Consider the following 27,669-nt stretch of genomic DNA (forward strand, 5'->3'; position numbering starts at 1 on the left):
TAGATGGTGCCTGGCTACCACCAATGACCGCCCTGACAGGGAACACAACAGAGAGTCCCTGATGGAGCAGGAGTAAGGTGGGGTGCAGAACTCAAATTCTACTAAAAAGACCAGACTTAATGGTCTGAGACTGTAGCAACCCCGGAAAGCATGGCCCCTGGACGCTCTGTCAACCCAGAACTAAAACCATTCCCAAGGCCAGCTCTTCAGACAAAGATTGGACTGGACTGTGGGACATAAAATGAAACTCGTGAAGAGTGTGCTTCTTAGCTCAAGTAGATGCATGAGACTGAACAGGCAGCTTCTGTGCAGAGGTGAGGTGAGAAGGCAGAGAGGGTTAGGAGCTGGTTGAATGGACATGGGAAATCAGGAGTGGAAAGGAGGAGTGTGCTGTCACAGTACAGGGAGAGAAATTAGGGTCACGTAACAATGTATGTATAAATTTTTGTATAAGAGACTAACCTGAAATGTAGACTTTCACTTAAACTACAATAATAAACAAAAAAATAAAAATAATTTATAATGTGATAAAGTTCAAACATATGATTATGGGGTAGCAAATGGTACCTTTTAACTATATAGTATTTGAAGTAATATAGCCACTAAAATGTTTTAGTTTCAAAGTCTTTGCAAACTGTCCACTCAGTTTTTTTCCATCCTTTTCTTGAATGTACTGTTAATACAAGGGTTTAGAATAAGTCTTGGGACATGGTGTACATTACATGGGCATTTGTTATGCTATTCTTGCTTGTTGTTTTTACTAGGTAACGTAAATAATTCCAAAGTTATTAATTGCAAGGACATCCAGCACTAAATCCTTTCATATACCAACTAAAATATGTTTTAGAACAAAAGATGGTAGATAATAAATATTATCTAGTAAAGTGTAGAGGAAAGCATAGCCGGTAGAAGTCATTTAAAGGACCTGGATTCATGAAAAATTATCGAAGAGGTTGTTGTTAGGGGCCATTGAGTCAGTTCTGACTCATGGCGACCCTATGCACAACAGAATGAAACCCTGCCTGTCGTGCACCATCCTCACAATTGTTACTCTGCTTGAGCCCATTGTTACAGCCACTGTGTCAATCCATCTCACTGAGGGTCTTCCCTCTTTTTCGCTGACCGTCTCCTTTACCAAGCATGATGTCCTTCTCCAGGGACCGATCCCTCCTGATAATATGTCCAAAGTATGTGCGACGTAGTCTTGCCATCCTTGCTTTTAAGGAGCATTCTGGTTGTACTTCTTCCAAGACAGATTTGTTCGTTCTTTTGACAGTCCATGGTATATTCAATATTCTTCACCAACACCACAATTCAAAGGCAACAATCCTTCTTAGGTCTTCCTTATTCATTGTCCAGCTTTCGCATGCATATGATATGATTGAAAATACCACAGCTTGGGTCAGGCACGCCTTAGTCCTCAAGGTGACATCTTTGCTTTTGAACACTTTAAAGAGATCTTTTGCAGCAGATTTGCCCAATGCAATGCATCTTTTGATTTCTTGACTGCTGCTTCCATGGGTGTTGATTGTGGATCCAAGTAAAATGAAATCCTTGACAACCTCCATCTTTTCTCCGTTTTTCATTATGTTGCTTATTGGTCCAGTTGTGAGGATTTTTGTTCTCTTTATGTTGAGGTGTAATCCATACTGAAGGCTGTAATCTTTGATCTTCATCAGTAAGTGCTCCAAGTCCTCTTCACTTTCAACAAGCAGGTTGTGTCATCTGCATAACACAGATTGTTAATGAGTCTTTCTCCAATCCTGATGCCCCGTTCTTCTTCATATAATCCAGCTTCTCAGATTATTTGCTCAGCATACAGACTGAATAAGTATGGTGAAAGGGTACAACGCTGATGCACACCTTTCCTGACTTTAAACCATGCAATATCCCCTTGTTCTGTTCAAACGACTGCCTCTTGATCCATGTACAGATTCCTCATGAGCACAATTAAGTGTTCCAGAATTCCCATTCTCCCCAATGTTATTCATAATTTGAAGAGGTAGTCCATTTTTAATAGTCACTGGTTTTCCTGTAGTCACAGAAATAGGGTTCCCTCTTTCAAATAATTAATTTCAAATTGAACTGCCTTTCCTGATGGCACTTCTTTCACCAGACTTCTTTCACTCCTCTGCCTTGCCTTACACAGGATAGGAATTACCTTATGACCCCTGATCCTCAAGGCCCACCTAGTGAATGAAGTTATTAATTCATACAGCTATGTTACTCACCCAGGGAACCATTAACAGTGGAAATGTTGCCACCACTCAGAGAAGGGGCTGCAGTGGGAATGTGGTCAATGAAGGAGCTCCTTTTGGCCTAGTGAGACCATGAAGGGTTTTTCAACTCACTGCAAACGTAGACCATGTCCCTACACCAGCTGAGATTAACCTTTTGCATTATTATCCTCACATGAAGTTCTTAGCACTGCGTACAAAGAGCCCTGATGGCGCAGCGGTTAAGCACTCAGCTGCTAATCGAATGGTGGTTCAAACCTACCATCTGCTCTGCAGGAGAAAGATGTGGCAGTCTGTTTCCTTAAAGATTACAGCCTTAGAAACCCTATGGGACAGTTCTACTCTGTCCTAGAGGGTTGCTATGAGTCAGAATATACTGTGGACCACCAGAAGAATGAGCGAGTCTGTCTTGGAAGAAGTACAGCCAGTATGCTCCTTAGAAGCGAGGATGGCAAGACTTCGTCTCATGTACTTTGGACATGTTATCAGGACATGGAGAAGGACATCATGCTTGGTAATGTAGAGGGTCAGCAAAAAAGAGGAAGACCCTCAACAAGATGGATTGACACAGTAGCTGCAACAATGGGCTAAAACATAGCAATGATTTTGAGGGTGGCATGGGACCTGGCAGTGTTTCATTCTGTTGTGCAAAGGGTTGCTGTGAGTCAGGGTACCAACTCAACTGCACCTAACAACGACAACATGAGTCGGAATGACTGGACAGCAAGTTGTTTTTGGAACACCACGTACACTTGATATTATAATTAAAAGGAAGAAAAGTTGTTTGAATGCCTATCATGTAGCTCTTAATATCTTCCATGTGGGAAAATAAATTTTATACTGCGTGTAAGAAAATCTCATCTTTTTTTAATCTCCTTCTAACCCACGTTTATGTAATTAATTTTTTTAATTAACCCATTCAAATACTGGATATCTCTATAGATATCTGCAGAACAACTCAACTTGCCTCTGGTTTTAGTATTTGCACTATGTACTGATTTTTCTTTATTTTCATGCAATAACGCATTGTTTCCGTAAACTCTTTTAAACAACCCAGTTGAGAATCAGTTAAGCATCAACGCTCTACAGTGAGAGAATGCATCGCTACTTTCAACATTGCATGGCTGTTTGAGTAGCAGAAATCATTTTCTCAACTAAAGACTTAGTGAGAAAATGAAAATATTTACAGTGTAAAGTTTTACAGCTTGTCATATTGAAGTGGTGGTTTTGCATCTTTAGAACTTTTTCTCCGTAATTAAATTCCTTTCAAAGAGAATGAGACAGAAAAATAAATGTTAATAATGAGGTCATAAAATTTTGGACTTTAATACTTTCTTTTGCTGTTAAGTTGCTGTTTTCATTATCCCCCATTTATTACAGCTCTCCAAATTCCGATCAAAAGACTCACTTTAGATTTGAAAGAAATTAAAGAATAACCCAAGAGGGTGTGATGAATTTTCTAAGAGCTAGTTGAAGATTGTTTTGACATCACTTGTTTCCTTGAGAGCATTTTTTTAAAAGATTTTATTGTGCCCTAGGTGAAAGTTTACATAGCAAATTAGTTTTCTAATCAATAATTCATACACGTGGCTGTAGTTCCCTAAATGTGTCAGCACTCTTCCGATTTCCCCTCTGGGTTCCTTTGTTTCCATTATCTGGTTTCCCTGTTCCTCCCTGCCTTCTCACCTTTGATTTTGGGCAAATGTTGCCCTTTTGGTCTCATACAGTTAATTGTTCCAGGAAACACATTTGTGACAGATGTTATTGTTTATTCTATAATCCTGTCTATTATTTGGCTGAAAGGCAGCCCCCAAGAGTGTCTTCGGTTTCAAGATAGAAGGTTGTCTTAGGGCAATAGTCTTGGGGTTTCCTCTAGTGTCTTTCAGACCAATAAGCCTGGTCTTTTTTTTTTTTAATTTCAATTTTGAATTTTGTTCCACATTTCTAACCGGGGCCTTCTATTTTGGTCCTGGTCATAGTGGTCAGTAGTGGTAGCCAGGCACCATCTAGTTCTTCTGGTCTCAGATTACAGGAGGCTGTGGTTCATGTGGGCCATTAGTCCTTTGGACTAATAGCTTCCTCGAGTCTTTGATTTTCTTCATTCTCCTTTGCTGCAGACGGGGAGAGACCAATAGTTGCCTCTTAGATGGCTGCTCACAAGCTTTAAAGATCCTAGACACTACTCACCAGACTAGGATGAAGAACATTATCTTTATGAACTGTGTTTTGCCAGCTGACCTAGATGTCCACCAAGACTATGTCCTTAGCCTTCAAAGCCCAGTGGTTCAGTCCAGATGTCTAAGTAGTTTCTGTAACTATTTATCTATGTATCTTCTCACCAATTATTGTTTGTTATTGCTCTTGTTGCAGGATGACATATGTTATAGCATTTACCATAGTTACCCTTTATTCTTGTGTACCTCTCAGAGTCTGACTTTGCCTTGGCCATGTTGTGCTGACTTCCCCCATATTGCATATAGCTCTTTCCTCACCAGAATTAACACTTGTCTACTATCTATTTAGTGATTCTCCTTCTCTCTCCCTCCCATCCTTGGTAACCATCAAAGAATGTTTCTTTCTGTGTGTAAACCTATTCTTGACTTTTTATAATAGTGGTCTTATACAATATTTGTCCTTTTGTGATTGACTTATTTCACTCAGCATAATGTCCTCCAGATCCATCCATGCTGTAAGATGTTTCATGGATTCATTGTTATTCTTTATCATTGTGTAGTACTCCATTGTGTGTATGTACCACAGTTTATCCATTCATGTGTTGATGGGCATTTAGGTTGTTTCTATCTTTTAGCTATTGTGAATAATGCTGCAATGAACATGGGTGTGCCTATGTCTATTCATGTGATGGCTGTTATTTCTCTAGGATATATCCTTAGTAGTGGGATTGCTGGATCATATGGTATCTTTATGTCTAGTTTTTAAGGAAGCGCCATACCGTTTTCCATAGTGGTTGTACCATTTTATGTTCCCAATAGCATTTGTTGTTCCAGTGTCCCCACAACATCACCAGCATTTGTTGTTGTTGTTTTTTGATGAATGCCTTATTGCTGGGGTGAGATGATATTTCACTGTAGTTTTGATTTGCATCTGTCTAATGGCTAATGATCATGAGCATCTCTTCATGTGTTTGTTAGCCACCTGAATCTCTTCTTTGGTGAAGAGTCTGTTCATATCCTTTGCTCATTTTTTAATTGGATTGTTTGTCTTTTTGTTGTTGAAGTATTGAAGTTTTCTATAAATTGTAGAGATTAGACCCTTGTCAGACATGTCGTAGCCAAAAATATTTTTCCCAGTCTATAGGTTCTCTTTTTATTCTTTTGGCAAAGTCTTTTGGTGAGCATAAGTGTTTAATTTTAGGAGATCCCAGTTATCTAGTTTATCCTTGAGAGCACTTTTTTTTCTCAATCTTTTTAGGAGACAGCAACTAAATAATATCATTTAAGCTAAAAGGTTACTTTTTGTGGATATTTTGGATAAATGTTTGTAATGATTTTAGGGGATCACTTCTGTCCAAACAGAGGCTCTAATTCTATAGTTTTAAAACACAGAAGATTGAGTTATGCCAGTACAATATCGTAGACATCATGGGCCCTAGAGTGCCCATAGTGAAGAAATGTCAGTCGCATCAGACAGCTGATGAGTTAAGGAGTGCTTTCTCACTCTCTGTGGTTTCCATGGCACTAATTGTCAATGCCTTTTGTTGTAGGCAGAATACTTTTATGAATTCCTGTCCTTGCGCTCCTTGGATAAAGGCATCATGGCAGATCCAACCGTCAATGTCCCTCTGCTGGGAACAGTACCACACAAGGCATCAGGTAGGTGGTCTTCTCCTTGGAGAAAGATTTATACTTACAACTTAACAGTTATGGGATTAGTATCTAAGATCCAGATGTCATGCATCAGAGAGATTATAAAATGTTTTCCTGAATAAATCTGTTTATTTTAAGGCAGCCCAGCTGATACATCTATACATCCTTTAGGGCAAAAGATTGCGATGGGAGTGAAGAAATGATAGTTTTATAATTTCCTAAAAACTCAAGATAACCCCAGTCCACACCCAGTTCGTAAATGATTCCAGAATTTTTTAAAAAATTATGTTAAGTAAGATATATCTGGCCAATAAGTATGGGTTAATGTAATGCACATAAATGTGGCAAAGATGCAAAGTAAGTGATTGTGGCAAATGGGACAAGACATGAAAAGTTCCCCCAAGTGAGCCTTGTACTAAATAGGAATTTGAGGGAGAGAAGAGACATGAAAAAGTGGAAGAAAGGAATTCATCCTTTCAGATCTAATTATCCTTCTTTGTTAAGAAAACAGTAGTGCCTGATATTTGTTAGGGCTTCTCAGCTTACAAAATACTCACGCATTATCTAATTTGAGTATTTGGAGAGAGTCAAGGCCAGACTTAAACAACTTCATTTTACAAATTAAAAAATTAAGGTTTATGAGATTTAACTAACTTGCCCAAAGTCACATATTAGTAGTAGTGTTGGAGCCAAGACTAGGACCTAGATTTTCTGACATTTAGAAAAATAGACAAAGATTACCTGTGGCTAACATGTTCATATATTTCCTTCTAGTCTTTTTTTAATGAATATTTATTTTTGAATAATTGGGATAATATTGTATATTTGATTATGCATCATGATTTAATTTTTGCTTTTAGGATTTTAACATGAGCATTTTCCCATGTTAGTATGGATTCTTTCAAAAGTCATTTTTAATGACTTTATTGAATATACCGTAATATATTTACCCATTCCCTATTGTTGTTACTTAGATTGTTTTCAGAGTTTGCGTACTAGAAATAACACACAATTAACATCCCTTTTAAACTAATAGATAGTAACTTCCATAGGGGCAGGGGCCAGGGACAGATTACCCAATAAACAAAGAAGTGGTAAAACCCATGTGAAATTGTGCACCACAGATTAGTAAGTAAACACAATTAAGCCCGTGCATACCTTGCTTACTGGTTAATCCACCCATGGAAGGAGCCGTATTTGTCTTATTCACATGACTCCCAATACAGGTCCAGCACAGAGCAGATGCTCAGAAAATTACTCATTGGATTAATGTCTGTGCCAAAATCTTTGTGCTCATCTCATTATTTTGTTAAAATAAATTCTTAGAAAAGGAATCATTGTGTCAGAGGATAAACTATGAACATTTTAAAGGCTCTTAGAACAAATTGCCAAAATGCCAAACTACTTTCCACAAAGATTGCGCCAGTTTGTACTTTGGCTAGCGGTGTGGGAAAGTGCTTGGCTCACTGTAACCTCATCACCATAGGATATTAATCACGTTAACCACCTTGCTGGTTTAAAAAGTGAAAAGTAGTTTCTAGTATTCTTTCAATTTGATTTTTTTAAATTACTTTTGAGGCAGACGTATTTTCGTGTATCTATTAGCCAATGTAAAATGTCTATGTCTTGTGCTCATTTTTATATTAAGATAACAGTGTTCTTCCTATTGATTTTCAAAGCTTTCTGTATTAAGTATATTGACCCTTTATTGCCATTTTTTTTTCAATTTATCATTTATATGTTTACATACATATAGTACATTTGGGGCCCGGGTGGTGCAGTGGTTAAGAGTTTGGCTGCTAACCAAAAGTCAGCAGTTTGAATCCACCAGCTGCTCTTTGAAAACCCCATGCGGCAGTTCTACTCTGTCCTATAAGATCACTATGGGTCGGAATCAACTCAACGGCAACAGGTATAGTACATATATTTTTTTCTTTTGGATATGCAGAGGTTTTAAAATTCTGTATGGACAAACCTGTCCTTTCCTGTGTCGTTTTTTTCCTATTACTTTTATGTTTGGAAATTTCTTCCTATTCCAGAGAGCAGTTAAGTGATAATTTACATATGATTGTAGTATTTTATGAAAGTTTATTTTGGCAGTCACATGAGATGGAGTTCTAACCTGAATTTTTTTCCATCTCATCAATTTTTCCAGTGTAAGAGGTTGAATTCATTCTCCTTCCTCATTGATTCAAAATATGCCCTTTATCTCACATTAAGTTTTTCTACACAGAGAGTTTTAGAGTTTACTGTTTGTTCTACTATGTAGTATTTGTATGCTTGTAATATTTTAAAATAACTGGTGGCAAAACCCTTACTCTTCTTTAAAAAATAATTTTAATCTTATTCTTCTAGAGGAATGTTAGAATAATTTTGTCAGATGATGCATGAAAATCCCGTTAGGAACTAATTTAAGTCTATAAAACGATCAGGAAATCTGACACCTTTACAAAGGCCGTTTCTGGGTACAGTTATCTACCACTTCCAATGGATCTGTGATGCCATTTCCCAGCGATGCAAGAATTGGGGACCGTATGACGACGGGGTTTCTCTAGTTTCCTGGCATAAGTACCCACATGAATGTAGATGGGAGAAGTATGAACTTTGGTTCCTCTTGAGTCATCCCATTGCTATAGGAGTGGCCAGCAGCCATGCCAGAGGATTTGCTTCTGATCTACATGGGTTTGGGCTCTGGAAAGCCCCTGTGAAGGAATGAGGCCTTGGGTTCTGGAGATTCATTGGCCTAAGATTTGTGGCCCTAAGGAAGGCATGGATATCTTGATTCCACTCCTGTGGCATCCCAGAACATGACTACATCACAGAGATAACAAAAACGACACTCTAGCCACTAAGTTTTTGAAATATGGCCCTTGCTCGGTCTCATGCCATTTCACATGGTGTTCCTTCTTAGTGGAAGATGATTTCCTATAAAAATTTCCTTTCAGGTTAATCATCCTTCTTTGCTAAGAAAACAATAGCACCTGATATTTGTTTAGAGCTTCTCAGCTTACAAAATACTCGTGCATTGTCATTTTTAGAAGCGATTAGGAATAAATAATAACCTATCGATTTCCATTTTGTATTTTTTCCTTTGTGTTTTTCTGTTTATTAAAGGAATATAAGTTCATTTCAGCCCACTTACAATGTATCTGTTAAATTAACTACACAGTTAGACCTGCTTGGCTTCCACTGGATCTCGGATCTTTGGATTTCTGATGTGCTGTTTGCATCCTAAGGCTTGCAGCTTCACCCACATTTTGTGTCTAGTTCCTACTTTTACTGGATGCCACTGAAATTCTCCTTTTTTGGGTATTGAAACAATGAGATGTTGAACAAATGATAGGAGAATATTTTATTAGGTCATATTTAGACAAAACACGATTTTCTAATCTTTTAGAATCTTTACAAATAATGAAATTTAGAGGAAAAAGTGGATGGTGATTAAAAAGAAGCCTTTTCTGGGACAAGGTGAAGTAGGCACAGACATATGCACACACCCTCTCTCTCGCATATACTTTTCATGTACAACCTCACCCCCAAGCAAATAGCTTTTTGGAAGCAGATGTAGGATTTCTTTGCAGAAAGGCAGGTGCAAGACATTTATGGGCATTTTAGCCCATTGCCGGGCGGTTATTTATTAGTCTCATTAGCCCAGGCCCCACAGTAGGAACATGTGAAAGTACCTTGTATTTTTAAAAAGTAACCAAATCTGTGCATCCACCCCTAAGCATCCAGGCAACTTTCATTATTCTACTGGGCTATTTTATACCCCCAAGCTGCTAAATTGTTCTTTTATCCCACAGACTCCTATGCCTAAATATTGCATGAAGGAAAAAAAGAAAAAGAAAAAACAGCAACACAAACTTATCTTCAATAGTTGTGAAGCTCCTGCCTTCTGGCATCTGAAGAGAACAAAAACAGGAAATACAAACTGCAGGGTGGTTTCGGTAAAATTACTGAGTTGTATAACAAAAAAAACTGTTTTCTATAAAGCCAAGGCTTTTGTGTCTTTGAACACTCTGTCTCTGTCATACCATGAAACCAACAGAGCAATGGGGTTTCTCAATTACGACTTTCAGGAATTCCATGTCTAGAAATTCTAAAAAACCAAACCAAACCTGTTGCTGTCGAGTCAATTCTGACTCATAGCAACCCTATAGGACAGAGTAGAACTGCCCAACAGGGTTTCCAAGGAGCGGCTGGTGGATTTGAACTGCCAACCTTTTGGTTAGCAGCCATAGGTCACAGTAGCTCTTAACCACTGTGCCGCCAGGGGTGCTAATACTAGAAGATGATCTTTTTCTTGGTGACCCCAGTTCTTAGCAGAGTGTGAAGTCCAGAGTAGGTTGCTCAGTATGTGTGCTGAGAGAATGAATGGCTGTCAGCTCAGCGTGAAGCACTGATAAGTATATGTGTTGGATAATTTATAATCACGTAGTAGTTTATAATCATGTGTTGTTGAGGATGAGCTCTCATCCACCTTTCTCAGCTCTTCTTTGGCTGTTTGGTCAGCCTCTGCATGGCTGGAGGCTGAGGCTGTATGGCACCATGTCCTTCTCAGGACGGAGGAGGTATTCAATCAGAATACATAAGAGAATGCAATGAATTGTACATCAGTGTGTACTTGAATGCCATGTGGGCTATGTTCAGTTCTCTTCAGCTTTCTGAGTTATTTTAATTCACGTCGGTTTAGACTATTCAGCCTAGACTGCATTGGAATTCACATTTGTCCTAATTTCATCTAGCTTTGCATGAAAGTGACTCTCTACTCATATACTTATAGTTACAAGAGCACAATATGACTTTTCACCTTCCTATTATTCCTTGGAAGTAGAGTCTATGCTTTTTCTGCCTTTGATGTCTCTTTCTTTGTACATGTGTATTTCTGAATGCATGTCGCTAATATTTTAGGTGTATTCTGTCTCTAGCTGTCTCTAGTGAATTTCTGTCTCTTTCTGTGTATGTGTGCATGTGTGCACGTGTAAGTATGTGCCTGTGTATGTAAGGGAATATGGGTGTGTCTTCCACAATGTATACATTTGCATCTCTCAGATTAATGGGAGTGCCTAGTGCTTGGCTGCTAACTGAAAAGTTAGCAGTTTGAGTCTACCCAGAGGCACCTGGGAAGAAAGGCCTGGCAGTAGACTTCTGGAAAAAGCAGCTATTGGAAATCCTATGTAGCACAGTTCTACTCTGACACACATGGGGTCACCATGAGTCAGAATCAACTTGATGGCAACTGGAAAAAAAAGTTTGTGACAGAAAATATGCTAGGTGCTGGAAATACACAAATAAATTAGATACAGTCCTTGCCTTTGAAAATCTCATGCTTAGCAAAGGATGCAGAACCATAATTAAATCATTATAATAAATGAAATCATATATAGAAGTGTTTGCAAAATATGTAAGTGAAATGATTTAGGCAGGGGGCGCTGGGGAAGGCTATTTAAGAGTATGCTATTTAATTTGCGACTTTGAAAGGTGAGTGGGAGGACACTGAACAGAAAAGAAGAGAAAGAAGATTCTGAGCAGCAGAATGGGGGTGCCGAGTCAGGGCGCTGGGCATGTACACCACGTGCCTGTAGAACTGAGAGGAATCTAGTAGAGGCCACTGCTGGAGATGAGACTAACTGAGGTCAGTGTTTTATTAATGCAAAAATCAAAGCAAACGTTCTTTGAAAACTTTTAAAAGGTGTGAAATTATTATTCTTATTACCTAAATGGTCTTAAGGATAAAACTTAGATAGGCAAAAAGGAGGATAAGAAGCGTTTGCACAAAAGGACATCAAATTTCCATTTCATGTATTAAAATTGAATAATGGTCAAGTGTTATTAGTGTAATTTACGCACTCATTATTAATTTCTACTTTGACATTAAAAGTTAATTCATTTAAGCTCATAAGCCAGGTACCTCCTAACTTCTAAATTTTTATTTCCTAGTTCTTTTCAAATCATTCTGTAGTAGCGTTCAGATCATTAGTGGGCTTGTATGCCTCCTGTTCCAGAACAGATGGATGTGTGTGGGTAAAACTTTTTTACCTGAACTGAAGGATTTTAATGTGTTCACTTTTAACTTGCTGGATTTGTCAGTTGGGAGTTATTCTATATTAATGAAATAAGCAAAATTTTAAACCTGGAGTGCATTAGATATTTAAAAGGTAAAGGAAGAAGGAAAATATTTCATATTAACATTATTGTCAACTGTGACTTAATTGTAGATTCATAAAATAATTCTTAGGGATGCCTTCTCTACTGGTTTACTAATTGAAGATACTACATCTTTAGTTATCTGCCAAGGTGTTAAAGACTGGTTCTCTCTTCTTATCTCCTGCATTTGGCACAATTTGGTACAACTTTGGTGTATGTGTGAATACTTTGATAAGATTTTTTAAAATGAAAGATCAATTTGATGGTGAATGACAACATTACACTTTTCTACAAACTTTTAAATAAAAGGAATTTTTCACACAGAATTTAAAAAAAATCTGTTTAATAGTATTATTATTAGTCTTATGGTCAAATAAGGAAATTGAGACCCAGAAAGTTTAACTAAACTCCTGTGTTATGTTCCTAGGGTTACTGTAACAAATTACTACAATCTGGGTGGCTTAAAACAAGAAAAGTTTATTCTCTCACAGCTCTTGAGGTTGTAAGTCCAAAATCAAGGTGTGGGTAGAACCATGCTCTCTCTGCATGCTCTAGGGGACAGTCTGTTCCATGCCTTTCTCTTGGCTTCTGGTGTTGCCAGCAATCCTTAGCGTTCCTTGGCTTGTAGAAGCATCACTCCAATCTCTACCTCCATTGTCACCTCGTGTTCTTTCTGTGTGTCTGTCTCTGTGTCTCTTCCTTTTTTAAAAATAAGGACACCAGTCATATTGGATCAGAGCTAATCCTAATTCAGGATGATCCCATTTTAATTTGATTACATCTGCCAAGACCCATTTCCAAATAAGCTCACATTCACAGGTACAGAGGTTAAAACTTCAACATATTTTGGGAGTGGGGGCAAAATTCAACCCGCCCAAAATCAATGTGTCATAGCAAGTAAAATTCTCTACCTGGTCCTTGTTTAAAGCATTAGTCATTATTCCCAGAGGACATTTATTTTGCTGTCTTGAAGTTAAGATATAGGCAAATTGGAGGTAGATAGATTATAAAAGTCCAGATCAGAAACAAACACTGCAACAACTTTCAGTTCTGATTTAAATCTATAGCTGTAAAAACGGTGTGGCGGCAGCATAGTCGTCTGACCTCTTCATCCAATTTCACAAGAAGGGAAAATCAAGATCATCAGCCCATGGCTAATTCCTATGAAGTGGAAGTCAGACATATCTCCTCTCTCCAACCTGTTTATCAGTTCTGACACCAGCTCTCCCTCCCACGGCACTCTTTCCTTCTCTGCTGGGTTCAATAATTCATTGCAGTGGCCACACAGAACTCACGGACAATACTCAGGATTATGGAATTTATTAGGGAAGTAGCAGGTTAGAAGCAAGGATGGCAAGACCACATCTCACATACTTTGGACTTGTTATCAGGAGGGATCAATCGCTGGAGAAGGACATCATGCTTGGTAAAGTAGAGGATCAGGAGAAAAAGAGGAAGACCGTCAATGAGATGGATTGACACAGTGGCTACAACAGTGGGCTCAAGCATAACAACGATTGTGAGGATGGCACAGGACTGACCGGGCTGTGTTTCACTCTGTTGTACAGAGGGCCGCTATGAGTCGGAACCTACTTGATGGCATCTAACAACAACAACAGGTTACAATTCAGGATCAGGAACGACTCAGGATACAGTTCTTCAGTTAGGATAGCTTCTCAGCCATGCTCACAGGCAGGCCTCTCTCCGGCCCTCTGCTTCTCAGGCCCTCGGCCCCTCATGCCTCTTGGGCTGGTCTGGCCTCTACCCTGTTTGCACAAGTATTACAAAGCTCTTTAGCTCCACCAGTAAGTGACCAGAGGCACTGTATTCTGCCAGTAAGCCTTGACCCGAAGGCACAAATCTCTCTAGCTCTGTAGGTCAGCGAGCCTAGCTCTACCAAGTACTCAGAGACACCCCACTCTGCCAGCAAGCCTCCTGCCCAAAGCTCTCTCACTTAGTGGGCCAGGAAGCCCACTGCATCGTCTCCTGCAGATCTCCTGGTTCTGCTGCTGCCAGTTCTCTGCTGCGCTTGCTACTGCTTCTCACCATCATGTGCTGTGTCCAGTGTTACACAGCTCTCTGTCTCCTGGGTCTACGAGGTTCTCAATGCAGGGACCCCAGGTCCAAAGGATGCACTCTGCTCCTGGCTCTTCTTTTTTGGTGGTAGTGAGATCCCCCCTCTGCTCTGGGATTGGCTCTCTTTTAAGCCTACCAGATAGCAAAAATAACCAATCCCCTTGTTAAGGTAACATACACCTTATTTGCATGGTCCCACCCCCACAAGGGTGCCGTATACCTTATTTGCATTATTAGCAAGTGTCCCTTGGTCAGCCACAAACACATTATTTGCATAGTCCCACCTCGTCATTTGGTGGAAGTTACAAGACCATGATTATAAAGGCCATCTAAAAGCAATCCATTGCACCACAATAGCTTTAAACATTTGTCAATTTTTACTTTATTTTTCAAGATATTTAAAATGCTCAAACTACGTCACTATCACAAAATGTCTTCAAAACAAATGACTAAAATGAATGCGCCCCAAGGGCAGGGGTTTTATTTATTTTGTTTACTAAATTATTCCCAGTGCTTGGAATAGTGACTGGCACATAGTAAGCACTCAATAAATATTTATGGAATGGATGAACTCTTTGTATTTTTACTCAGATTTATATTTACCCATTTAAAGGGAAAGGTCCACTTTAAAAAGTCTAAAGAAAATTACTTATAATGTGTTTTCCTTGTTGAACATTCTATTGGACTTTGCATCTTTGCTTTTATCCCTTTGGATTGTGTGAAGCCATACTTTTTAGCATCATCACAAGACCAGTCACCTTGAAGACTAAGGTGCGCCTGACCCAAGCCATAGTGTTTTCAGTTGCCTCATATGCGTGCAAAAGCTGGACAATGAATAAGAAAGACTGAAGAAGAATTGTCACCTTTGAATTGTGGTGTTGGCAAAAAATATTGAATATACCATGGACCGCCAAAAGAACGAACAGGTCTATCTTGGAAGAAGTACAACAACAATGCTCCTTAGAACCAAGAATGGCAAGACTACATCTCACAGACTTTGGGCAAGTTATCAAAAGGGATCAGTCCCTGGAGAAGGACATCATGTTTGGTAAGGTAGAGGTCCAGTGAAAAAGAAGAAGACCCTCAATGAGATGGATTGACACGGTGGTTGCAACAATGGGCTCAACATAACAAACAATTGTGAGGATGGTGCAGGACTGGGCTGTGTTTTCGTTCTGTTGTACAGAGGGTCGCTATGAGTCAGAAGCGACTCAACGGCATCTAACGACAACAAGAAGACCAGGGGACTCTGAGCATGTCTTTACTTTCACTGGCTCAGAGGTCATGTTAGCAAATCACACACTTTTATGTAAGCATGTGGCACTCCAAATCCTCTATCAGCACCCACTGAAGGCTGGAGCATGTGAACACATAGTCATAATTTAACCAGACTTGTAAACGGCTGCTTTTAGCACATCTGAAGATGGGTGGGAACCAATAATTGTCCGTAGCCAAATTTCCCATACATGTAATAAGTCATTTTTGATGTTTAACATTGATGACATGTTTTGAAATTTGACAATGCTGATAAACAGAAATGAAGAGGTGTTTACTTACAAGCGTCTTCTCTTCCATACCAAGATTCTGAAAGCTAAAATAAAACTGAAGGGCCTTTTAAGAAGGATAAGGTGGGCTGCAAAGTGGAGGCTGAATAAGGACCAGGAAAAAATACCCCTAGAAAATAATAAAGCTGGGATGATACCATGTGGTTAGGAAATTCTAGAAGTTCTATCTTTAAGTATCCATTCAGGTTCTTCCACTTTTTATGCCTCAGCAATTATTGTTCTTACCCATCATGCAAAAGTTTCATAGGAAGGGTAAATGGAATTTTATAATTGATCAAAGTGTAAATACTCTTTAAGAGCAAATATTAAAAAAAATACATGTCAACTCCTTTGCTTCCTTCTAAAATGAAAATCTCTATCAGTGGATTTTGCTTTGTTTTGTAAGTTGACATTTTCATGTATAAAGTTTCCTTAAATCAAGGCTTTCAATGGTGACAATTTCACTTTGGAATTTCAGACACAGTTTTGGTTATCTCTCTCATACTCGCTCACTCTTTTTTTTTTTCCCCTGTTAAAATATTTCTATTTCCTTTTCATCATTTAGTGAATAATTTGCACTGTTCAAATCTCAAGATTCAAGGAAACTGGAAATCCCTATTAATTTGGGAATGGCACAGTGATCAGCACTGACAATGCCAAAGCCTCAAGAAGGGTTTTTAGTTGCCAAACACATTACAAAGATTGGACCGGCTTGAGTGCAATGCCTTAGAGAAAAGTTCAGACTGATTTCTAGCTCACTCCTTTTTTTTTTTTTTTAATACTTTTTAAAATTTTTTTATTGTTGTAATTAAATGAAGTTTACATTTCAAGTTAGTCTCCCATACAATTTTTTTTTTTTTACATACATTGTTTTGAGACCCTAACTGCTCACCCCATTCTGCAACAGCACACTCGTCCTTTCTGCCCCTGATTCCCCATGACCATTCAACCAGCTCCTAACTCTCTCTGCCTTCCCATCTCACCTTTCGCCAGAAGCTGCCCCTTTGGTCTCTTGTATCTACTTGACTAAGAGGCACACTCTTCACGAGTATCACTTTATGTCCTGCAGTCCAGTCCAAACCCTGTCTGAAGAGTTGGCCTTGGAAATTGTTTTAGTTCTGGGCTGATAGAGAGTTCAGGGGCCGTGCTTTCCGGGGCGCCTCCAGTTTCAGTCAGACCATTAAGTCTGGTCTTCTTACTAGAATTTGAATTCTGCACCCCATCCTTCTACTGCTCCATCAGGGACCCTCTGTTGTGTTCCCTGTCTGGACGTCATTGGTGGTAGCCGGGCACCATCTAGTTCTTCTGGTTTCAGGCTGATGAAGTCTCTGGTTTATGTGGCCCTTTCTGTCTCTTGGGCTAATACTTTCCTTGTGTCTTTGGTGTTCTTCATTCTCCTTTACTCCAAGTGGCTGGGACCAATTGATGCATCTTAGATGGCTGCTTGCAAGCTTTTAAGACCCCAGACGCCACTCACCAAAGTAGGATGCAGAATATTTTCTTAGTAAGTTTGTTATGCCAATTGACCTAGATGTTCCCTGAAAACATGGTCCCCAGACCCCTACCTTGCTACTCTGTCCCTCAAAGTGTTTGATTGTGTTCAGGAAACTTCTTAGCTTTGGTTTAGTCCAGTTGTGCTGACTTCCCCTGTAGTGTGTGCTGTCCTTCCCTTCACCTAAGATGATTCTTATCTACTATCTAGTTATAGCTCACTTCTTTTTATTATAAGTCTAGGGAAAAGGGTTATGAAAACCCTGAAAGGACAGGGTTTGTCTTGGTTTGATATGATTTGCCCAAGCTTGGTGTTAGTCATAACCTGCCACACAGAAACAAAATGAAACAAAATTTCACATGTGTACCTATTAGCAACATTTTGTCTTACTTGTAGGGAAGAACTAGAGTCTTGATGCATCAGCTATATCAGTATTTCCCAGTAGACATGTTGTGATAATCCAGTGGATCTTGGCAGTTTACATGATCAGTCTCTCAGCCAATGGTCACATCTGATTTGCCCCATTACCCCCAATCACTTGTGGGTATTTCCCACTTGGTGGCCTCCTCACTCTCTCTGTACAGCAACGTCATTAGTTCCCACTCCCTGCTTAGTGGCTTCATTGTCAACGTTTAAATATACCAAGTGATCATTAGGCTTATGAGAAAGAAGTGACTCCTCTTTAGGAACCTAACCAAAGTGAAAAAGCTGTTGCTGTCAAGTCATTTCTGACTCATGGAGATCCCAAGTGTTACAGAGTAGAACGGCTCCATATGGTTTTCTTGGCTGTAATCTTTACAGAAGCAGATTGCCAGGCCACTGGGTGGGTTTGAACTGCCAGCCTTTAGGTTAGTAGTTGAGCATAAACCGTTTGCATCATGCAAGGACCTTTAGGAACCTAAACTATTAGTCATAAGCCTATTCATGAGATCATTTCATCATATCAAACTCTCTTATAAATCCCCAAGATATGAAAATTTCTTCATATTGACAAATAGGCTAAGAGAACTTTGCTTAACTCAGTTCAGTGATTCAGATCTAGTCTGGGTTGTAGAATATTTTCAAAGAAGGTATTTTGTTACTTTCAAGCACACAGAGTAAAATAAACTAACTAATGGGGTGTTGCTCATAGGGCTTTATTTAATGGATTATGAAAAATTGGTTTTTAGCTCCTTTTGGATTATATGGAGGCTGATGAAGGTACCCACAAAGTATCTTCCACTACTTAGTCTATGCTGTCTATTTGTACTTTTAATTTTCAGAGAAAAGCTTTTACTTGAGATATTGTAAATCCAGCCTATGAGCAAAGTATTTCCAATTCCATATTGTTGTTGTGTGCCATTGAGTTAATTCTGACTCATAACGACCCTATAGGACAGAGTAGAACTGCCCCATAGGGTTTCATAGGCTGTAATCTTTACAGGAGCGGATCGACAGGTCTTTCTTCCTGTGGAGCTGCTGGTGGGTTCGAACCACCGACCTTTTAGTTCCATGTTAGTGGGATACAAATTAATGAGGGTCATTCATTCTTTGTCCACACAGCTTGATCTGTGAGGTTTTTTGGAGAATGCCCATATGATCAAAATACAGTCCCTAGTCCAGTGGAGATAAGAGAATGTCAGATAATGAAATATAAGCATTTTTGCTTTGTTCTTTAACTCTCTTCCCAAGATTTCTGTAAAACTGGAATCAAATAGATAAATTGATTCTCCATACTTTTTCTTTTAGTTGTTCAAGTTGGTTTCCCATGTCTTGGAAAACAAGATGGAGTGGCGGCATTTGAAGTGAATGTGATTGTAATGAATTCTGAAGGCAACACCATCCTCCAAACACCTCAAAATGCTATCTTCTTTAAAACATGTCAACAAGGTAATCATTGATGGTGGTCCCAGGGAAGGCTCATGAGGCTTTCAGGTGTGATTTGGGCAGAGGTGATCTTGGATATTCTGTATATCACATGTTGGTCCTATTCTTCAGATAGCCCAGGCAACTATAATCACCTACTTACTTTTTCCCTAATGTTTTGTTTTTAAGTTATCTACAATCTATGAATCAAATCAATTAAAAGAAATGGCATCCTCTTGCCCTTCTTATTTACAGCTTCTTAGGTAACATTCTCCCAAAACAGTCACTGATACATTGTAAGAACTCAATACATCTTTGTTGAATAATATTATCCGGTCCTTTCTGTCAACCTTTACTAAAAGAAATGCTGTGTTTCCCAGTTAAACCTATAATTCTTGCTGACTTAATAATAATTAACACAACTGAGCATTAGCTTTGTGCTAGATACTATCAAACATTGTTTACATGCATTATCTCATTTAATCTTTCAGCAGTCCTATGAGTTACATACTAGTATTAACAACTCCTGTTTACAGGTGAGGTGGAATAACTTGTCGAAGGTTACGCAGCTAGTAAGTCGGGAAGCTGAGATTTGAACATGTCAATCCAACCCCAAAATATAGGCTCTTGGCTTTTAAATTATACTGTTTCCCATCATCCAATAAAAAAATTATAAGGATTTTAAAGGTTCCTTTAGGTGTGAGTCCTGACTCATTAACACGAATATTACTATTTTGAAAGGGATTTAAAGTTTGAATCTCTAGCTGGTAAAGCAAACAGTCCTCTCCATCTCCCTTCCTCTCCACTTCCCTCCCTAAAAAAAAAAAAAAAAAAGAAATGAAGTTAGAAACCTTCAAACTCCCAGGGACTTAAAACCCTTAAGGTTGCCTCGTGTCATTCATGAAGGCATGGAAATAGTATGGTCGTAACTACAAGAAGTCCTGTTACCAAAGTCACTAGCTGCTTGCATGAGCACTATTGTTGGCAAATGTTAACAATAAACTCAGATGGATGGAAAGGCCAAACAAAGGCACCTCTAGGGTCAATCTACCAGTAACCAATTGCCATAAAGTGGATTTCGACTCATGGCAACTCCATGTGTGTCAGATTAGAACTATGCACCATAGGGTTTTCAATCGTTGAGTTTTTAGAAGTAGGTAGCCAGGCCTTTCTTTGGAGGCATCTCTGGGTGGACTTGACCCTCCAGCCTTTTGGTTAGCAGCCAAGCATGTTAACCATTTGTAACTCCCAGGGACTCTTGTAATCAAGTAAGATTAAATCAAGTAAAATTTAATTAATCCAAAGTATACAAAAGGTAGTCAACTCAATCAGGAAACACAGTTGGGAGATCAGCAGTATTTCCCAGGACAGAGAGAGATGCAACTTTTCAGACCCCAAGATCCTCACCAGTGTTCATACAGTGACAGATGATAAAATCTGAGTGAGGATCATATCAGACCTTCTGGAAGGTCAACCCTGTCTTTCTGGACCTAGCCTTAAACACATAGCTGGAGGGGAGTTTTGCATGTACATCGTTGGGATATTGCTGGATATTGTTGGGAATCACTTCACTTTGTCAGGTGCATTTCCTCACTCTTGGGCTTATACAGTGTGACTTATGACTATAGTAGAATGCAGTATTTATACTCAGGCATGAAGACAGTTCTCATTTATTACCTTCAGCCTCCGCACAAAGCCTGACCCAAGTACACTTATGATCTAAGTGCTATAGAACTACAAGGATATGTTTCTCAGACACACAGGCAGAGTCATAGGCACAGGTCCTTAGATCACATATAAAGCCCATTCTACAGTCTTTTGTATAAAAAACACATTTTATGGGAAGAAAGTAGGGAGATGTCAGGGTCAGAACTCCAGAACAATCTCTGAACTTATATTTCTATGTTATGACGGGAAGTACAAATCCCACCAAGTATATTGAGATTAGAGGCACTCATACAGGGTGCTGGATTCTAGTTTATAAAGCTAAGTTTGCCACCAGTGCTCTGCTTTTATTTTCCCACAACCCAAACAAACACTGCAAAGGTGCAACCTTGGGAGATGAGGGACGCACCAAACTAGAATCCTTTTCGCAGCTTTGCTAAACATGAGAAATGGAAAGTGGGGCTTCTAAATCCTAGAGAAAGGATTGCCCCTGGACTTAGATACACCACGTAGTGTGGATGGGATTAGCTTTTCTAGACGTTTTAGAAATCACTTACCTACAAAGAAAATATACCTGTGACAGTTCGTTTGTTCCCTTTACATCACCAGAAAGCAACCAATCTAAAAGTTAATCCATTCAGTAAACATCTGTTAGGTACCTAATGTATACCTAGAACTGTGCAGGTTGGTTCTATATGATCTTTTCAATTTCACATTGGCTGTAACTCATTTAACATGAATCTATTTGCATATTTATTCGATTAATATCTGCCTCCTCCTTGAGAGCTCCCCATGAGCTCCATGAGGACAGAGATTGTGTCTTTGTTTAGTGCTCATCCAAGCAAGACCTAGAACTGTGCCCCACACATGGTAGGCATCAATACACATTTGTCATGAATGAAGAAACAGCAGAGACCTGAGAACTGTGTACAAAAGAGATGAGAACTAGGAGTGCTGGGTACAACCACAGGAAGAGTAGAAGGTGAAGGACCATGGTTCAACTCTCTGTTGCCCCCTAGAGTAGAGATTTTTAGCTCTCCAGAGTTTCTGCAAACTGCATCGACATCCTCATATTTTTTTCTGCTTAGTTCCTTTCTTCTATTCACCACCCATATTGTGGAGGTTGGTATCTATATATTATACATACTTTATATTCATATATATAAATATAAATATATGCTTCAAATTTTTTGTATAATTGTAACCACATCAATGGGAGGAGGGGCTGGTAAACATAGGGTTTGGTAACAGTATAAGACAGACTTTTGCTGACTTTGTCCCACTTGCAATTTTAGGAACTCTGATAACCCTGGTGGCATAGTGGTTAAGAGCGCTGGCTACTAACCAAAAGGTCGGCAGTTCAAATCCACCCGGCGCTCCTCAGAAACTGTATGGGGCAGTTCTACTCTGTCCTGTAGGGTCACTATGAGTTGGAGTCGACTCGATGGCAATGGGTTAACACTTCTTCAAATTGGCCTGTCTCCCTCTTCTGCTCTTATCCACCCCAAACACCATTTTTGGGAGTCCCAGGAGTATCTTATGGTTATGAATTTCGCCCCTTTTCTTGCCCTGGTTCCTTGTGGCAGGGTTACCAGTCGTTACCAGAAACTACCACCTGCCAAAGGGGACGCATCTATTCCCGCTGCCAAAAGCTTGGGGCTGCTGACTTCCATGGAAGACAGGATGCCACCATCATGCCGCTGGTCCCTGCTGAGCAATGGTATCAGTACCTTGCCACCAGACCTCAGATGACGTTTAACATGAAGGCTTGGTTTCTTTTCCATCCCCATACAAGCTTCTCCAGCACAGAATTTAAGCTCTGAGCCTTTCAGTGCTCTAGAGAGGTACCAAAAAGTCATCCCACCCTCTGAAAATGAATATTGAGGGCAATATTATTCATTCTATTAAAGTATGAATTTAAGAAGATACAGTAAATTGATAGATTGGGGTAAAAGCAGAATAAAACCCACTTTGCCTTCTTAAAAGGAGCCCTGGTGGAGCAGTGGTTAAAGTGCTCAGCTGCTAACCAAAAGGTCAGCAGTTTGAACCCACCAGCTACTCTGGAGGAGAAAGATGTGGCTTTCTGCTTCCATAAAGATTTGCAGCCTTGGAAACCCTATGGGGCAGTTTGACTCTGTCTTGTAGGGTCGCCATGAGTCAGAATTGACTCGACAGCAGTGGATTTGGTTTGGTTTTGGTTTCCTTCTTAAACGAGCCCCTGACAGCTGGAAGTTGGATTGAGGGAGGCAAAATCTTACTCTGAACATGTAGTGGAGTACAAGTAGTATACAACAACAAACAACAGCCATTGCCATCCAGTCGATTCCAACCCAAAGCGACCCTATACGCCAGAGTGGAACTGCCCCATAGGGTTTCAAAGGCTGTAAATCTTTAAGGAAGCTGACTGCCACATCTTTTTCCCATGGAGTGGCTGGTGGGTTTGAACCATGAGCCTTTAGATTAGCAGCCAAATGCTTAACCACTGTGCCACCCGGGTTCCTCTACAAGTAGTATAGAAAGGATGAAATGAGTGTTCAACAGAGAAAGGTAGAGGTATCGGTGTTAAATAAATTACATAACTGGTGTACTGGAGAAAGAATGAACTCTTCACATTGGCTGTAATTCATCCAATATGACTCAAAAGTTGTCCATGTAAGTCTTATTTCTCTTTGGTGAAGCCGAATGCCCAGGAGGATGCCGAAACGGAGGCTTTTGTAATGAAAGACGTGTCTGCGAGTGTCCTGATGGATTCTACGGACCTCACTGTGAGAAAGGTAAAGTACAGAAACCTGGCTTCCCTTGGTTCCTTCCTAATGAGCGTGGGGGCTGCAGAGCTGCTTGTTAAATGGAGCCTACGCAAGTATTTTAAATATATTCCCTGAGATTATATTTCTGGTCGCATTACAACGATTGGTGAAATTTTTAAAAGGCTCAGAAGTGGTTTTCTGTATAATCCAATATGGAATGATGGGGCAGAGAACTTTGGTACAAAGTCTGCACTCTTTAGGGTCTCTTTCCCCTGCTCCCAAGTTCACTAGCATACAGACTGTACTTTGGCATAGTCTTATGAAAGTTTTGAGGTTTTACCCTCCACTTAAGTTGGAGCTAAAATTTTTACTAACTAAAGTTTAAAACTAACTTTAAAAAAGCTAGCATTACCATTGGTTTGAAATTATCTTTTCAACCCTGATGGCGTAGTGGTTAAGAGTTTGGCTGCTAACCAAAAAGTCAGCAGTTCGAATCCACCAGCTGCTCCTTGGAAAAGCTATGGGGCAGTTCTACTGTGTCCTACAGGGTCGCTATGAGTCGGAATTAACTAGATGGCAATGAGTTTGTTTGTTTGTTTGTGTTTTTAGTAAAAAGTAGTTTGATTCACAATTATTAAGTCTAACTGAGTTATGAAGTATGCAGCAAAGAGAATGGGGAAAATCATTTGTATAGTAAGCACATCTATTTCAGGGAAATTACTTTTAAGAGAATTCTATGAAAAAAAGAGACAAGAAGGTGAGCATTAGTCATCAGACACAAAGAGCTTATGTGACCAGAGAAAGTAAAATATTTTTCATCTTAAAGAAATAAGAATATTTTATTTGCATTTATTTTGGAATTGGAAGAGCAAGGGAAAAAAGGGCAGAGAGAAAATATTTACAGTTTCATGGAGCCCACATTTTAGTCAAAATAATGACTCTGGACAAAAGTTCATCAGGCATTCAAATGGAGCAATTTAAAAATTCTTTTCTATGAAATTGGCTGAGGTGGAGGTAAAAAAATAGCCTGATTTATACCACAAAAAATAGTTTTTAATATAGAAAACTTGGATCCAAAAAGAGTGACCATTTGAGAGTCAACCAGAAGACTTGAAAATATAGACCTGTTGTATTATTGACATTTCCAAAATGGTCCCAATCCACATCCTGTTTGGCCTCAATCAAGGTTCCTTCTCCCTGTTAGCCCTTTGCACACCACGGTGTATGAATGGAGGACTTTGTGTTACTCCTGGTTTCTGCATCTGCCCACCTGGATTCTATGGAATCAGTTGTGATAAAGGTAACAGTTTCCTTCTTTTCTTCTTCCTTCGTTCTTTCCTTCCTTCCTCCTTCACTCCCTTCTTTCTTTTTAAACTTTTGATTAAAATAAGTATAATATATCATCACTTCTCATAATAGCTCTATAAATAGGGTGTATCACTTTGGGTAAAGCTGGCTGCTATAATAACTAAGACCTCCAATTTTAGTGTAGCTTAGCACGGTAGAAGTCTATTTTCACTCACAAAATGCTCCAGTGCAGGTATACCTGGTCCATGGGCAGCTCTGCCCCACACCGTGACTCTGGGGCCCAGGTGCCTTCTGTCTGTGGTCCTGCCTCGAGCTTTGGTGACCTCTGGATCCAGCCAATGAGCAGAGGAAGAGAGAGTGGAGTAGGCGCTCTTTAAAAAAAAAACAACAAAAAACCCTGGTTCAGAAGTGACCCACAAAACTTCCACACCTACTTTATTGGTAGGAATTAGCCTCATGGTCCTACTTGGATGCAGGTGTGAGAAATGTTGTTCCTGACTGAAAATTGTGTCCCCCTCCCCGTCGATAACTCACATTTTGGAAGGGGAACATGGATATTTGTGAACAATTAGCTGTCTCTGCCACATGGGGTTTTTGTATATCCTCAATCAGTTGTATGAGTGAGCTTCTAAAATGGAGAAATTAAAGCAACCTGCTCCAAACTGTCTGGCCTCGAAGTTCACTGACTCCATTTCAAAGCCCTGCTCACAAATCACACCCCTGAGAGATGTGTTCCTCCTTCTGAGCATTTCGCATCTTAGCCCAGGTTTTACTCTCAGAAAGTGCCTTCAGGCTTGGCCTAGGATGTTACTGAATGAGTCATACTCTTTCTAAGATACCTATCTATTTTGCCCACTTCACATCTTTTAAGTGGAAAGAACTTAAAGAATATCCTGCAAAGTGTGAGCCCTTAATGAAGTTATCCTACGGTCAAAAATGCTAATTGCATGAAGAGAGCATTGTATTTGTAAATAAATGTATGCCTTGAAATAAAATGACTAATGTTATTTTTGAGGTGTCTATCTAGTGATAACACAGCATCAATTAAGATGGCAATTAGAAGCTTTTTAAAAAAGAACGAAAAGTTAAGTAAAAAGCCCATAGTATGAGTCAGAATAATAATTTATGATTGTCTGCTATTTTATAGTATACAAAGTGCTTTCATATATTTATATGATATTACCCTCAACAACCTGTTAGGATATGTAAAGTATTACCCTCTCACTTCCAGATAAGCAAAATAAGGTTTATTTTATACTGCCTGAGTACACAAACCTGTTGCTGTTGACTCATAGTGACCCTATAGGACAGAGTAGAACTGCCCCATAGGGTTTCCAAAGCTGTGATCTTTACAGAAGCAGACTGCCACATCTTTCTCCCACGGAGCAGCTGGTGGGTTTGAACTGCTGACCTTTTGGTTAGTAGCTGAGCACTTACCCACTGCACCACCAGGGCTCCCTTCCATAATGTGGTACTCTGCTTCCGTAAAGATTATAGCTTTGGAAACCGAATGGGGCAGTTCTACTCTGTCCTATAGGGTCGCTATGAATCAGAATGGATGGCACAGCAACAGGTTCGGTTAATCTTCACAGAAGCAGACTGCTACATCTTTCTTTTGCAGAGTGGCCAGTGGGTTTGAACCACCGACCTGATTAGCAGCTGAGTGCTTAACCACTGCGCAGCCAAGGCTCCAGAGCTTGAGTAGCTTGACCCAAATTCACATCTTCCCCTTTACCATGTTGCCTGACTCAGCAACCTAATTCAGGTCCTGGTTTCTCCGTGAATGGCTCTGGATCTGGGCATATAAATTGATCTCTCTCTGGGCCATGCTTTCCCCATCTCTAACCTTGGAATTAAGCCATTAAGCTAATGAAGCTAGTTGAGCTCAATTACCTAATTGAGAAAATACGTGAAAGCGTCTCTACACTTTAAAAATAAAACGTGATCTTTTAAAAACTATAGCTTTGGATTTAAAACAATTTTGAAATTTTTTATTTATAAAGATGAAACACTAACAATGCTGATAATAATGAACAGCCAGTGAGCAAATGCCTTATTGTGAAACTCCTTGGTGTTTATCTAAATTTGTTTCAAAATTAGGAATTTGTTGAAGCAGAATTCACCTCATATTACCTCTAAACTATTAGTACATTGAACAAAACCTTCAGGGATTTAGATGAAGGATGCACGTATTCACAAGTTTGAAGAGACCATTTGTGAGGCCTGTTTACATAGATGTGGCTATTATTGGTTTGGTTTGCACAATAGAGTTTCAAATGGGACATTTTTCTAATGCTATGGATACAAACCCTGCGCAGTCGTTGCTGAAAGAATATGCCTATTTATATTCTAGTACTTTTGACATTTTGAAATACTTTATCTTTTAGATGGAAGACTGAATTGTTACTTCAGTCTTTTTTTTTTTTTTTTTAATTATTCTTTCAGAAAGTTGGTTGAAATTCCACTTGGTCTTACTGGAAATCTGGGACTATTTAAAAAATAATGTTCTTCACTACCTCAACAAAAATGTGCTTCTATCATCCCGGAGGAAGTGTGGAACCTCTGAAAAATGGTTTAATTACTGGCATGGAGTTAGGCCTCAGCACTACATATGTGAAGACACATTAAGGAATAATTTTCACTGGCTCTTGGGACGTCTGTAACAAACAACTTAAGGACTTGAGTAGTTAAGAATTGGTCTAACATACTGTTAGCCCCAGTGGCTCATTTTCCTAGTCAAGAATCATTGCACAAGAGAAATGTAGAGACGCTTGGGCAGGA

At 39.4% G+C, this 27,669-nt stretch overlaps 1 protein-coding gene across 1 annotated transcript in view; it reads left to right on the plus strand.

Annotated features, from left to right (window-relative positions):
- Window positions 1-27,669, plus strand: part of WIF1 (WNT inhibitory factor 1) — an 85,664-nt gene that overhangs the window by 39,981 nt on the left and 18,014 nt on the right. Inside the window, exons 3-6 of the mRNA XM_004381547.2 lie at window positions 5,962-6,070; window positions 19,052-19,192; window positions 23,512-23,607; window positions 24,785-24,880. Coding sequence (XP_004381604.1) covers window positions 5,962-6,070; window positions 19,052-19,192; window positions 23,512-23,607; window positions 24,785-24,880 — 442 coding nt within the window. The remainder of the gene's footprint in view (window positions 1-5,961; window positions 6,071-19,051; window positions 19,193-23,511; window positions 23,608-24,784; window positions 24,881-27,669) is intronic.

Source organism: Trichechus manatus, unplaced genomic scaffold (assembly GCF_000243295.1).
Source record: "Trichechus manatus latirostris isolate Lorelei unplaced genomic scaffold, TriManLat1.0 scaffold00086, whole genome shotgun sequence".
NCBI classification, from domain to species: domain Eukaryota; kingdom Metazoa; phylum Chordata; class Mammalia; order Sirenia; family Trichechidae; genus Trichechus; species Trichechus manatus.